Source organism: Halichoerus grypus, chromosome 1 (assembly GCF_964656455.1).
Source record: "Halichoerus grypus chromosome 1, mHalGry1.hap1.1, whole genome shotgun sequence".
Classification (NCBI taxonomy): domain Eukaryota; kingdom Metazoa; phylum Chordata; class Mammalia; order Carnivora; family Phocidae; genus Halichoerus; species Halichoerus grypus.
The window spans coordinates 4595460-4609564 of NC_135712.1; the positions used below are offsets into that span (position 1 = coordinate 4595460).

At 46.5% G+C, this 14105-nt stretch overlaps 1 protein-coding gene across 1 annotated transcript in view; it reads right to left on the reverse strand.

Moving 5' to 3' along the window:
• Positions 1-4796: 4796 nt before the first annotated feature.
• Positions 4797-14105, reverse strand: part of BACE2 (beta-secretase 2) — an 87762-nt gene continuing 78453 nt past the window's right edge. The window contains exon 9 of the mRNA XM_036100912.2: positions 4797-5286. Within this exon, the coding sequence (XP_035956805.2) occupies positions 5033-5286 (254 nt within the window). The 3' untranslated portion in view covers positions 4797-5032. The remainder of the gene's footprint in view (positions 5287-14105) is intronic.

The window sequence follows — 14105 nt, forward strand, 5'->3', positions numbered from 1 at the left end:
TAAACCCATCATTTGTAATTATATAATTTATCATTATACATCTATATTGGCAAAACACTCCACTTGATCGGTGCAGAGCACACCTGTGTGTTACATACCATTTCCACTTTACCAGTTTATCCACTTTTGATCCTGTACAAATAATTCTCCCTCTGCAAAGGGAGCTGACCACATCTCACCGCCCCACAGGCTCGGGCAAACACTGATCAGCAGATATTTAGAGGCGAGACGGGGATTTTACTAGCACACCTGTCCTGTGTCCCGAGATGTGAGCTGGGCACATCCAGACTCACTGTTTCCCCAACGGTGCCCACCAAGTACCCGAGGGCTTTCCGGGACACGTGGAGGCTCTCAAGCATCGAAGGCCAGGTACCCTGGAGCCGCTCTTGCAGTGGGTGGGCTGGATCTGAATTTATCTGGATCTGTATTGATTGGTTGAGGTCATGTGTCCTCGTGACACTCAGAATTAACCCCAGGATGACATTCTCACCAAGCCAGGGCGTGTGCCCAAGCCCCTGGCTGCGTTCACTAGGACACCCGGGGAGCCTAGTGACCTGCCCGGATTCCTACTAGGACCAGGGTGAGCTCCAGGCTGGCATGGCCCCACGAGATGCTCCAAGTGTCTCCGACGGCAGGTGTTCCCAGAGAAGGAATGTGGTCAGGAACCTGTCGGATTCTTTCTGAAATCAGTGGGCTGCCCCGGCAGGGTGGGTGGATGTGGCATGTCTTGAGTTGCTTTGGCTTTCGATGCAACTGTCAGATGCTCAGACCCTAAAGGTAACTGCTAACCACCCCTGCTGGCTTCAGCCTGTTGGGACCCTGTCCTATCAACTTCCCAGTGTGCAACCTTGAACCTACAGCCTAAGGACCATGACCTGCTTGGGAGCTCATGCGTCTCTAGTTTTGTTAGAATGCAGGTGCCTAAATATGGCTGCAAAGCAAGTTTCTCTTTGATAAACGATAAATCCTGAGAGGTTCCTTTGGAAAGTTCCTGAAAAGTAGGGGTGCAAAAAAAAAATCATTTCCAAGGGTGGAAATGAGTTGCCTAGGACATGTACTCAGTTCACCCAGACCTTTGCGGACACCTGCTGACCAAGGGATAGGACTTCCTACCCCACCTCCCTTCCTACGTTCTAGAACCTTCCAAGTCCCAACCATCCCCTTCCCTATTCCTCTAATGAACCTTCACCTGGCTCGGGTGAAGCGTGAGGAGCCACATTCTCACTTTGTCCACATGACTCCAGCTTGAATACTCCTGGAGTTTGGGGTTTGCTGCTATGTAGAATACACCACATCTCCAGTTGACGCAACTTTACGGGTGAGAGAAATCTGAGGGTTCTGGTAATTAATTAAAGCGACTTTTCCAGAACAGCCACTTCTGCATACTTTGCATACTTTTGATTATGTTTCTCTTTTCCTTCCCCACTCTCAAAATGTATTTTTTCCTGCTTGCCATTTAATTGGTAAACTGCCGTTAAGTCCAAATCTGAAATTCTTAAAACCCACTAGAAATGTCCACAATAGCTTCTGTCGTTGTAGAGTTTCCTTGGCACTAAAAATCTTCTATCTCCCCAATTTTACATTTTATGACGTTTTATGTTTGTTTTTCCTAAAAAAGAAAAAAAAATCGGTGGCAAGTGTTTTGTCTGAACAGTTCTGTAATCAGTTGTAATCAGTTTGTGCAGGAAAAAGGCACACTGGGAGTCCACCCAGGTATCTGCTCCCTCCTAATAAGGAGAAGCTGGTGAAACTCGATCATTGTTGCTTATGGCAGGCTTTTGGGAGGGCAGTGATTTATTCCCCGTGACATCACATGGCCCTAGGCCAGAACTTAGAACTGAACCACACTTGGCAAGCCACCACGCGGGGGCCCGGTAAGAGGAACGTGACCAATTTTTCATTTGCACAGGAACCTATTAAATTATGAAATAATCTGCTCTCACTTCTTCAATAAGACAATGCAATCCCTACACCAAACCTGCTTGCTAAATCTATTACCCAAAGCTCTGCGGAGCTGGTAATGCTGCCTTGCTGGGGATTACTTTCCAAATTTTGAATTATAACTGACCCCAAATTGACCCCTTAACCAAAAACCTCTGCATCTCACAATGAGTCAGGTAAAATCTTTCCAAACGTTCAGGAGCGGACTGTGTTCCGGAAAACATTCCCAGAAGTCACATGCCAAGAATCTGTTTCTTTAATGCCAGGTACTTGTTTTTTGGTTCCGAAGAAATACAACATACTGTATGGGAAATGCCAGATGACCTGGCACCAATCACGGTGGTGCTTTTTAAAACTCCCGAGGGGGAGGGTGGAGAAAAATCAGATTCAGTCCCCATCTTGTTTCTTGCTAGTTTTCATAGACAGTTCCAGCTACTCAAGACAGGATTTCATGTGGGGCTTCCAAATAACTTATCAAGAATATAAAGAATCACCCTATTAAAAAAACATTGTTCATGAAGAAGCATCCATTTCTTATAGGAGGGCTGACAGCATCTGACGACAGGGTTGCAAAGTGCAGCTTTCAGGAAAGGACCGTCTTCCGGCTTTTTCCGCAGGTTACAAGGTAAAAATGACACCCTCAGACGACTGTTGCTTCCTTTCCCGTTCAAAGCAAGCCTCCTTGAAGGTTTTCCAAGCTCGGTATCAATTTACATAATTCGAGGAGGTGGGTGTCACTAACCAGGGTTTTGACTCAAAAGTCCAATTTTCGACAGCAAGGCATGCCAGGAAAATGTCCCACGTTCAATTGTTTCCTTCTTGTTGCTAAGTTATGCTTTTATAATTTAAGCATCTCCATTAAAATGTCACGTCCAATGACATCGGAGATGAGAAGGTGGATAAATCTGATATGAAATTCAGAGCATTATAGCAAACTTGATTCAAATAGCCTAGCTTGAGATCTGCCGTGCTTTTATCATGTACTCTGGGAACAGCGCCTGCCGATCCGCTGTAACAGAAATGTTCCCCAGCTCAGAAACCAAACACGAGAAATTGGAGAAGGCGCCTGTGTGAAGGAATAAGCAGCCAAACGAACCGGGTCATCTCTGCAACTCCCTCCTTTTATTTCAGGGGTCCGCATTTTCACAGCACAGGGAAGGTCCGCTCTGGAAGGACTGCCTTCCCTTCTGACCACAAAATGGGAACGGATGGAAAAGCCCATGGGACGAGAGAATTAGACTTCCAGAGATTTCTAACACTGAGGTGTATTTTGGAATTACTACCATTCACCTAGCCGAGACCAGACACCATAATGAGTACCTGGTAACAGAATCCCCTCCTGCTACCCCACCGTCATGAGGGCTTCATGCACGCCAGACTCAAACTGTTTCTGAGAGAGGGCCCAGAAGGTTCAGGTTCTAAGATGCAATTCAAACCCGCTGCTGCTGGAGCATCTGCAAGGACACCATGACATGTGTGAGTGGCCCCACAGTTCTCCGGTCCTATATTCCCCAATATGGACCTGCCCTGGTCCAGTGAGCAGAGCCGATGGCTCAAACACCCACATGCAGCCTATCTTGAACAGAAATGACAATCCAGCCAGAGGAGACGCTCCAGTTAGCCCTTCCAGTAGGATTCTATCGTACCTCCAGCTCATCCCAATAGCGAGGCAATGCGAACACTGAACATGAGAAGGGATATTGGCTTTGAACCCTTCTTCTCATTCTATCTGATCGCAGAAGGCTGACTGCAACGAGTTAAGGCTTCTGCTTTTTTTTTTTTGGTGAAGAAACTAATTTATCAAATTAATGATAGTTAAGAGGAAGGTTCCCCATGGAGGGAGAGCACTGCACCCGTCCCCGAAGACTAAACACGCCCCGGGGAGGAGGCGTGTGGGTAAACACCTCCACAGATGTGTTTATGCTGACACGGGCAGCCGTGCTGGAGGCTAGGGGTTTCTGCAAAATGCAAACACGCGGTCTGAAAGCGTGGGAGAAGCAGTTCCTTCAAGTCCTCTGCATGTCTTGTGTCTTCCTTCCCCTGAGAGTTGGTCAGGAGGATGGGCATGGAGCCATCTCCCTATTTCCCTCCAGCGAATACCCAACCCACCTCCAGAGATTTGGAAACACAAACAACTATGCTAGCGAAAGAGGATTTGCTTTTCTCACCAAAACACCTTTTGTTAATTTTAAGTAAGAGTAAGCATGTGACACGACGACCCGCTTGGAGACAGAACGGCACCAGGCTACCCTGGCCTGTTGGAAGGAGGATTCTTTTCGCCGAGGCCAACGGCTGGAACTAGGCTGCCCACAGCCCGACCCGGGCACAGGGCCCTGGGCAAAGTCTCCACAGAGGTAGTAGCTTTTTATCTTTATCCCAACAAGACTACAGAAGCACTGAGTACAAAAGAGTAGGTTTCCTTCCTACTCTACCAGGACGGACAAAGGCTTTCCTCTTCAGAAGAGGCTGGTGAAGACCGTTGAGTGATGTTCCCCTCCAGGAGGACTCTGGCTCGCACTCAGAGCACACAGAGGCTCAGAAAAGGGCTCTATTTCTGATTCAGAAGCAGGCAGGATGGTGAGATCGTCAGGCCCCAGGCTGGTTCTCCTGCCACCATATTGCAAAAGCCTCTTGTACTCTCGGACCCAGGCTGAGGCCTGGTGCAAAACACCCTTAAATGCAATTAATATGAAAAGCTTCCCGTTAGCTAAGAGGAGTTACGAACCACACGTACTCATTTCTCCAGAGACGGGAGGAAGAGGAGAACTAGCCAGAAGCTTGCCTTTTTTTTTGGTGGCACACCTCGACAGTTTGGCATGACCAGTCACAGAAAGCCTGAAGCCCAATTCACTCTCTTTTGGTTTAGAATGAGGTGTTTTTTATTATAATTTTTCTTGGAAGTGAGGGAGAAGAAGGAAGCTTTAAAATCAAGAATCAAAATACAGTGTAATCTGGAAGGCATCTGGGAGCAGAACAGATTTAAGACTAGTGGACACAGGGAGCAGCCCTGCCTTACGACCCCGCCTGCTCCACCTGAAATGTAACTCTCTTCACAGAGAGTTCAAGGTCGCTCGAGTTCGGCCTCTGCTCTTCATTTCCAGCGGTGCCGGACAAGAGAGGACTCATCATTGACAACCTCGGGATCGCGGGGCAGGTGCCGACACCGAAAGGGAAGCAGCAACAGGATGATCAGGATGAGAAGGATGATTCCACACACGCTCATGAGCGTATAAGAGACGATCCACAAAATGGGCTCATTCAAAGGCAGGGCGGGGACGCAGTTGCTGGCCACGTCGTCTGTTGAGAAAGGCCCAGAGATTTCAGACACTGGAGCACCTGCAATTTCTGAGGAGACAGAAGGGGGAAAATCCACAGCTATGAAATGAGCAGTCTGTCTGTACCCTCTGGAAAAGAGAGAACATTCGCCTTACGACCCCACCTCCTGCCCTGCATTGTGCCATGTTCCAAGGACTGCAGCTGCCGAGCCTATGTGGCGGAGAGCAACGTGCAATGCCGAAGGGCCCGGGCAGAAGCATCAGGCGCTCTGGGGAGGCCAAGCTGCGGAGCCCCGTGGGTGAGCGTGCGGAGCTCGGCAGAGCCTGCCCGAATCACGGGATGGCCCCGGCGTAGTCAACCTGACTTCATGCTCTCGGGTGACTGTCCTCCTACCAGCCCGACCCCCAGTCTGAATGGGCTCCAAGACCACCCGGTCAGACCCGGAGATTCTTCCCTGCCCCATGCTTGCCCCGCGTCCCACCTACAGTGTAGGGAGGCCCTGGAATCAGGAATGGTACGTGAGGGCGACGTGGAATTCACAGCCTGCCCGGGAACAAAGGGACACACAGTGACGATTCACCTGGAGACCCGTGCCAGCAGACAGTGGGGAAAGGCTCTTCCAGGGGATTCGCTACATCAGACGTATCTGCCCTTCTCAGAAGTAGAGAATTTATCTGGCATTTTACGTTTCACTTGGAAAATGAAAAAGGCCTTGTTACCCACCTCACCCATGTTTAATTACCATAATGAACATTTAGGCACGAAAACACAATGTTGCTATGCATTTCATTTCTCTGTAACTAAAGCCTCAAGACCCTAATGCCTGCCTAATAACATCCTTTTTTTTGTTTTTTTAATTGAGGAAAGAAAAAGTCAAAATAACATTAACAATGGCCTTATCAGAATGGTGTAAAATGAGGGAAAAAACAGATTCGGTTAGAACAATTTCCTTGCTAACGTGGATTCTGTTTGTGTGGATTCATGCCTGCTTCTGCGTGGCCTCGAAGAGTCCGGCAATGCACGAGAGCCTGCAAATACCCAAAAGCAGAGGGAGGCTGGCCTTTTGTTCATCGAGGGCCCAAAATGCCCATGGCTAAAGCCACCATTTAAAACACACACACTCAGGGCGCCTGGGTGGCTCAGTCGTTAAGTGTCTGCCTTCGGCTCAGGTCATGGTCCCAGGGTCCTGGGATCGAGTCCCGCATCGGGCTCCCTGCTCTGCGGGGAGTCTGTTTCTCCCTCTCCCACTCCCCCTGCTTGTGTTCCCTCTCTCACTGTCTCTGTCAAATAAATAAATAAAACTTTAAAAAAAAAACAAAACACACACTCACTGACCATTTATATTTCTGTTACAATTTCTTCTTCTCCTGATTTGTAAGAATCCTTTATATGGTAGAATCTTAAGTGGCAAATGCCTTCCCACAGGTCATTTTTCTTAAAAACGTACTTGCTTCGCGAAAAGAGAAGCTTTAACACATACACTAATGTGGGTGAGGCGTGCTTCACGCAAAGCACCAAAACCCCCGCGCAGCGTGACGGGAGGCAATGAAAATCACCGGAAACCATCTCTACTTCCAGACAAGATGGAGTAAGAGGGGCCAGAATGACCCCGCGACCTGAAACAACTAAAATATTGGGGAAAATACGTGAAGAAAGAAAGGCTCTGAAGATACTGCTAACTGAGCAAGGAGCGAGATGGGAAGACAACGAAGGGAGCCCGACAGTTGCCTTGAGAACGTTTGGGGTTGTAGTGCAGGGTGGGGGACACAGGCAGAGTTGGGCAGCCTCCTGGGCTGGGGGGGCAGTGCTGAGGCTCCTGGAGTTTGAAGGCACAATGCAGGGCAGGAGGTGGCTTTAGACAGAAATTCCATGCATCTCTGGAGGGCCTCCCCCGAGCCTTCAGCTGAGTGCTGACCAAAATTGAGTGAAGGCTGGTCAAAGGACCACTCGAAAGGGTTGGAAAGAACAGAGCTCGGAGCTCCCAGGTAGGGCCGAGAACAGTAGCTACTGCCAACTGCTTCCTGTTTGCTGTTTCTCAGGGTGAAAAAAGAAAAAAAGGCCAAAAACCCCAAGCCCAATTCAAAGGGCATCAGTTAAAAGTCCTAAGGATCTCTCGTCCGTCCCGGGGGGAAAGGAACCACGCACTGCACTTTGCTCTGATCTCATCTAAAGAAGCTTCAGAGCGAGACAACACAGGACTCTAAGTAACTTAAACGTGACCCAGGACACGTGTCAAGAATACCTGCAAGAAGACAAAAGTATTCAGCACCCTTTTGGGTACCTGGACCCAATTTCAACGTGTTGGAGGTTAAATTACCAACAGGCGATTCTCACACACCAGCAGGATGTCCAGGAATTCAACTCACTTCTGACACTATCTACCCAGAAACAGCATCAGATCCCACTACTTCTGACGTGAGTTAAAAGCCCAGGCTCTCGTCACCTGTGCTTCTGACCCACTGGCTACAGATCAGAGGGACCAACCACCCCCCACCCTGAGCTTGATTAATTTGCTAGAGCAGCTCATGGAACTAAGAGAAACAGCTTTCTTACTACATTACTGGTTTATTATAAAAGAATATAACTCAGGGGGCGCCTGGGTGGCTCAGTCAGTTAAGTGTCTACCTTCAGCTTGGGTCATGATCTCAGGGTCCTGGGATCGAGCCCTGCGTCGGGCTCCCTGCTCAGCGGGGAGCCTGCTTCTCCCTCTACCTCTGCCCCTCCTCCTGCTCATGCTCTCTCTCTCTCTCTGACAAATAAATAAATATATATATATATATGTATATTTTTTAGAAGAATGTAACTCAGGAACAGCCAGATGGAAGTCATGCCCAGGGCAAGGTCCATGGAAGGGGGCGGAGCTTCTGTGCCCTCCAAGGGCCACTCTCCCCAGTCCCCCGTGTTTACCAGCCTGAAAGCGCTCCAAACCCTCTCCTTTTTGGTTTTTATGGTGGTTTCATTGGACAGACAGAACTGCTTCAACCTCCAGCCGCTCTCCCTCCCTGCAGGTCAGGGGGCGGGACCAAGAGTTTCAACAATAATCACAGGCCAGCCCTACACTAGGATGTTTTCAAAAGTCACCTTATTAACATAACACAAGACATCTTATCGCTTAGGAAATTCCGAAAGTTTCAGGAGCTCTGTGCCAGAAATGGAGACAAATACCAAATACATACTTCTTGTCAATCGTAATATCCCAAGCACCCAACAAGGTGAAGTTCACAATGTCTGGCGTCCAATAAAAAATGTACAAGTGTGCAAAGAAGCAGGAAAACACAATTCATAATTCACAGAGAAATAAAAAAACACAATTCATGGCAAGGGGGCAAACCAATCATCTGAAGCGTGGCAAGAAATGACACAGATGGTAGTGTTAGGAGACAGGCTGTGAAGACCGTTACTGTAACTGCGTTCCACTCGGGATGCCGGAGGGAATACCAGATGTGCGAAGCAGAGACACAGGACCTCTAATAATGTCAGCTGCGTTCATCAGAGACACAGAAGCTATAATCAAGACCTAAGTCAAATTTCTAGAGATAAAAACTATAGGATGTGAGACAAGAAATACACTGCATGGCATTAATAGAATATATATCTGCAAGAAGAAAAAAAAAGACTAGTGAACTTGAAAACATAGTAGAAACAATCCGTGAAACACAGAACAAAATCCTGGAAACATAAAGGGAGAACGTCAGTAAACCGTGGGAACACACTAAGAAACTCAACATCCATATAGTCAGAGGACCCCGATAAGAAGGGATGGGAGGCAGAAAGCATCTGAAGAAATAATTACCAAAACCTTCCCAAATTTGAGGGCAACTGTAAGCTCACAGATCCAAGAGGCTCAAAGATTCCCAAGCACAAGAAAGGCGAAGTAGATTACAACAGTGAACTGCTGAAAACCAGCGACAGAATCATACAAACATAGAGAATAAAGCAAAACAAAATAATCTGTATGAAGGAACAAGAAGAATTATACCTAATTTCATCTTAGAAATAACACAAGCAGTAAGACTGTGGAGTGCTGGAAAGGAAAACCTGGTCAACCCAGAATCCTGTACCAAGCAAGAGTGTCCTTCAAAGTGAGGATAAGGATGTTCTTAGACATACACAAGTTGGAAGAATTTATCACAAGAGACACACACACTAGAGTATTATCCAGCCTTAGAAAAGGACATCCTGCCTTTTGTGACCACATGGATAAACCTGGAGGACAGGATACCAAGTGAAATAAGTCAGACGGAGAAAGACAAACTCTGCAGGGTCTCATTTGTACGTGGAATCTAAGAGTCCAACTCAGCAGCAGAGAATAGAATAGTGGGGGTAGATCTTGAGAGAGAGAGAAAGAGAGAAAAAAGAAAAGAAAAGAAAAGAAAAAGGGAAGGAAGGAAGGAAAAAGAAAAGAAAAATGTAAAGAAGGACAACGGTATCCACATGAGCTGATGGATATTAGCTGGTGGTGATCACTTTACAATACATACATACAACAAAACCTCATAATGTATACCTTAAATGTGTGTAGCTTTTTATGTGTCAATTATACCTCAATGAAGCTGAAGAAAAGAAAGAAATCATCACAGTCCATTTGCACTAAAATTACACTAACAGAAGCCCTTCAAGCAGAAGATCAGTGAAGTCAGACAGAAACCAGGACCTACAAAAAGGAGAGATGAGCACCAGACATGGTAACTACCTAGGCAATGATCACATCTGCACTCTTCACTTTAAATACGTAAGAAAATAACTGGATTAAAGCAAAAATGACACCATTGTCGTGGGTGGTTTATAACACAAGTCAAATGCACGCCAACAAGATCGCAAGGGGCGACGGAAGGAACTTCTCCTCCTGTGTTTAGGAGTCGAGCAAGTCCCTCAAAGGTGCATCCTATAAACCCTAAAGCAACCGCTATGCCGACACAGAGCTGGACCTAAGACACGAGCCGCGATGAAGAGAAATAAAAATAATCCAAAAGAAGGCAGAAAAGGGGGAAAAAGAACAGAAGAGACAAAGAGAAAACATGGGACCACATGGTAGATGAAACCACCACCTTATCAATCATCACATTAAACAGAATCTACACTGGGGGTCAGCAAAATTTTCTGGAAAAGGATCACAAAGTAAATGTGTTAGGGTTTTTTGGGTCACGGAGGATTTCTGTCACATTCTTTTTGGATTTTTTTTTTTTTTTCACACCCCTTTAAAAATGTAAAACCGTTTTTACAGGCCGTACAAAAAACGACAGGCCAGATTTGGCCTGCAGGCTGTTATCTGCCAATCTCTGGTTGGAACACCCGGAAGACAAAGCAGAGCTTGTCGAATTAGATGAAAAGCAAGACCTGACTATTTGCTACCCAGAAGAAGCCCCCTTTAAATATAAATACTCAAGGGGCGCCTGGGTGGCTCAGTCATTAAGCATCTGCCTTCGGCTCAGGTTGTGATCCCAGGGTCCTGGGATCGAGTCCCACATCGGGCTCCTTGCTCCACGGGAAGCCTGCTTCTCCCTCTCCCACTCCCCCTGCTTGTGTTCCCTCTCTCACTGTGTCCCTCCCTGTCAAATAAATAAGTAAAATCTTTAAAAAATATATATATAAATACTCAAATCCCTTAAAAAGTCACAGGGTGGAAAAAAGATGTGTCTGGCTAATAATGCTAATCAAAAGTAATACAGAGAGAGTGGGGCGCCTGGGTGGCTCAGTCAGTTGGGTGTCTGCCTTCAGCTCAGGTCATGATCCCGGGGTCCTAGGATCGAGCCCCATACTGGGCTCCCTGCTCAGCGGAGAGTCTGCTTCTTCCTCTGCCCCTCCCCCTGCTCGTGATATCTCTCTCTGCTAAATAAATAAAATTTTAAAAAATCTTTAAAAAAAGCAACTATACTTTGATTAAAAAAAAAGAAGAAGAAGAAAGGCAGAGTGGCTAGATTCGCATCAGATGCTGCAGACTCAGAGCAAACAGGATTACCAGGGGTGGCAATGGTCATTTCATAATGGTAAAGGTTCAGTGCACACACAAGACAGAGCAACACTAAACATTTATGCGCCTAATAAGAGTTCGAAAAGGAAGAAACAACCATGATGAAGCTGCAGCAGTTTATGGAAACCCACAAAGACAGAGATGTCAACAGCCCTATTCTGCTCAGTAGCGGCAAGTGGGCAGGAATGAAGCGAGGGCAGAGACCAGTGTGACCTAACAGCCAAGTGCAGAATGTTCCACCCACACAGCAGAATATACATTGTTTTCAAGAACACATTTACCAATACGGACCACATTCTGGGCCATAAGAACAAATCTCAAGAAATTTGGAAAAGAATTCAGTTGATACTATGTTCTCTGACAGCAGTGGAATTCAGTTAGAAGTCAGGAACAGAGAGCAGTCTGTGCTGTGGGCGTGGCAGCAAAGCCCCGGCAGGGGGCCGGGGTTTTTCCGAGTCCCATACATATGGGAAACTTCAGCAAACTGGTCCCCCGTAACACAAACTGTACATTTTATACCAATTGTATCTCAATAAAGCTGTTAAAGAAAATCAAAAAGAACGAGGTAGTCAAAAAAGTATGTCAACGAGCAACACATGATAGGATTGCCTTTAGGCTGAAAAAGAAAAATGGAAAAAAGAAAAAGAAAAATGAACCTAAGCCCAGCTCCGTTAGGTACATGGGGGTTAATTCTAGCATTGTTCAACACTCAAGTTTATATTCATTTTTTCATATGTACATATATACAAGTACATCAAAACCCTCACCAAAGTCAAATTGTCTTCAATGTACATGTATTACTTTTATATTCAGAAAAAAAATGTTTTTTTAAGTGATTGAAAAACAGCACCAATTTAAGGTTGCCAGTCAAAATGTATTATCTGGAAACAGCTGTGTCCTCACATTTTATAAATAGCTACTTCACATTGGAGGAGGGGCATGGGCTGGGGGAATGTGCAACTCTTGATCTCGGGGTCCTGAGTTCGAGACCACATGTTGGGTGCAGACATGACTTAAATAAATAAACTTTTTAAAAAATTAAAGGAGGGGGCAACGCAAGATGGCAGAGGAGTAGGAGACCTGGATTTCGTCTGATCCCAGGAATTCAGCTGGATGGGGATCAAACCATTCTGAACACCTACAAACTCAACAGGAGATCAAAGAAAAGAATAGCAACAACTCTCTGAACAGAAAAGCGACCACTTTCTGGAAGGTAGGACGTGCGGAGAAGTGAATCCGAGGTGATATTCGGGAGGATAGACGGCGGGGGAGGGGCCTCCGTCGGCCGCTTCTGGCAAGTGATAGAGCCGCGGAGCACAAAATCGGAACTTGTAGAAGTCGGCTCCGCTGAGGGCCGTCACTCTGGTGGCTAAGCAGGGGGTGGAACCCTCGTGGGACACTATGGTCTCAGGACCCTCGGGGTCACAGAAAGACCGGGGGTGCCTGAGTGCGGCAGAGCTCCCAGGGATCGGAGCGGGGAAGCCGGCTGCAGAGACGGAGCCCAGGCGCGGGCTCTCAGCTCGGGGTTGTCATAGACCGTGATCCGCGGCACAGTCGGGCCACTGCTCCTCCAGCAGGGACCCAACAAGCGGCAGATCCGAGGAGACTCCCCTTCCTCCCCCGGGAGGAGCGGCGCGGGAGCGCACCGCGGGGATCTGCTGGGTCTGGAGACTCCACACGGGGTCGGGGGCCAGAGATAGAAATGCTCGGTCACAGGCCGGGTAAGCACGGAGTGCGGCCGGAGACCGGGGAGACAGGCGTGACTGACTGCTTTTCTCTGGGGGCTCACTGAGGAGCGTGACCCCGAGTTCTCGGCTCCTCCGGGGTGGAGACTGGGAGGCTGCCATTTTCACTCTCCGCCTCCAAAGCTGTACGGAAAGCTTGCAGGGAACAAAAGCTCCGGAGAGCAAACCCGAGTAGGTTACTTAGCCTGGACCGGGCAAGGGCGGGGCAATTCCGCCTCCGGCAAAGACATTTGGGAACCACGGCAACAGGCCCCTCTCCCAGAAGACCAGCGAGAACAGCCAGCCAAGACCAAGTTTACCGATCAGTGAGAATGGCAGAACTCCAGTGCTAGGGGAATACTGCACATAGAATCCATGGCTTTTTTACCATGATTCTTTAGTCTTTCAAAGTTAATTTTTTTAATTTTCTTTATTTTTTTCTTTTTCTATTTTTTTTGGATTTTTCTTTTTCCCTTTTTCAATGAATATCTTATCAATTCCTCTTTTAAAATCTTTTTAATTTTCATTTTTAGAGTCATATTCTATCCTTCATTGTAGTTAACCTTATTTTTTGTATATATGTAAGTTTTTCCTTCTTTAAAATTTTGGGATACAGTTTCTTCTAACAGACCAAAATATACCCTAAATCTAGTGTATGACGTTGTCCTAGTCTCCTGCCTGATCCCATTCTCCTTAATTTTTTTTCATTCTTTTTTCAACCAACTTATCAATTTCTTTTTTAAAATATTTTTTAATTTACATCTTTACAGTCATATTCTATCCCTTCATCGTATTTACCCTTATTTCTGTATATAGGTTTTACTTCCTTTAAAATTTTGGGAGGCAGTTTCCTCTAACAGACCAAAATACACCCAAAATCTAGGGTGTGGCTCTATTCTATTCACCAGCCTGATCATATTCTTTTTTTGTCTTTTCCCCCTGGTTTTGGGTCTCTTCTGATTTGTTTAGTGTATATTTTTCTGGGGTCATTGTTACCCTTTTAGCATTTTGTTCTCTCATTCATCTATTCTTCTCTGAACAAAATGACAAGATGGAAAAACTCACCTCAAAAAAAAAAAAAGAAAAAAAAAACAAGAGGCAGTACCAACGGCCAGGGACCTAATCAATACAGACATTAGTAAGATGTTGGAACTAGAGTTAAGAAACACGATTATAAAGATACTAGCTGGGCT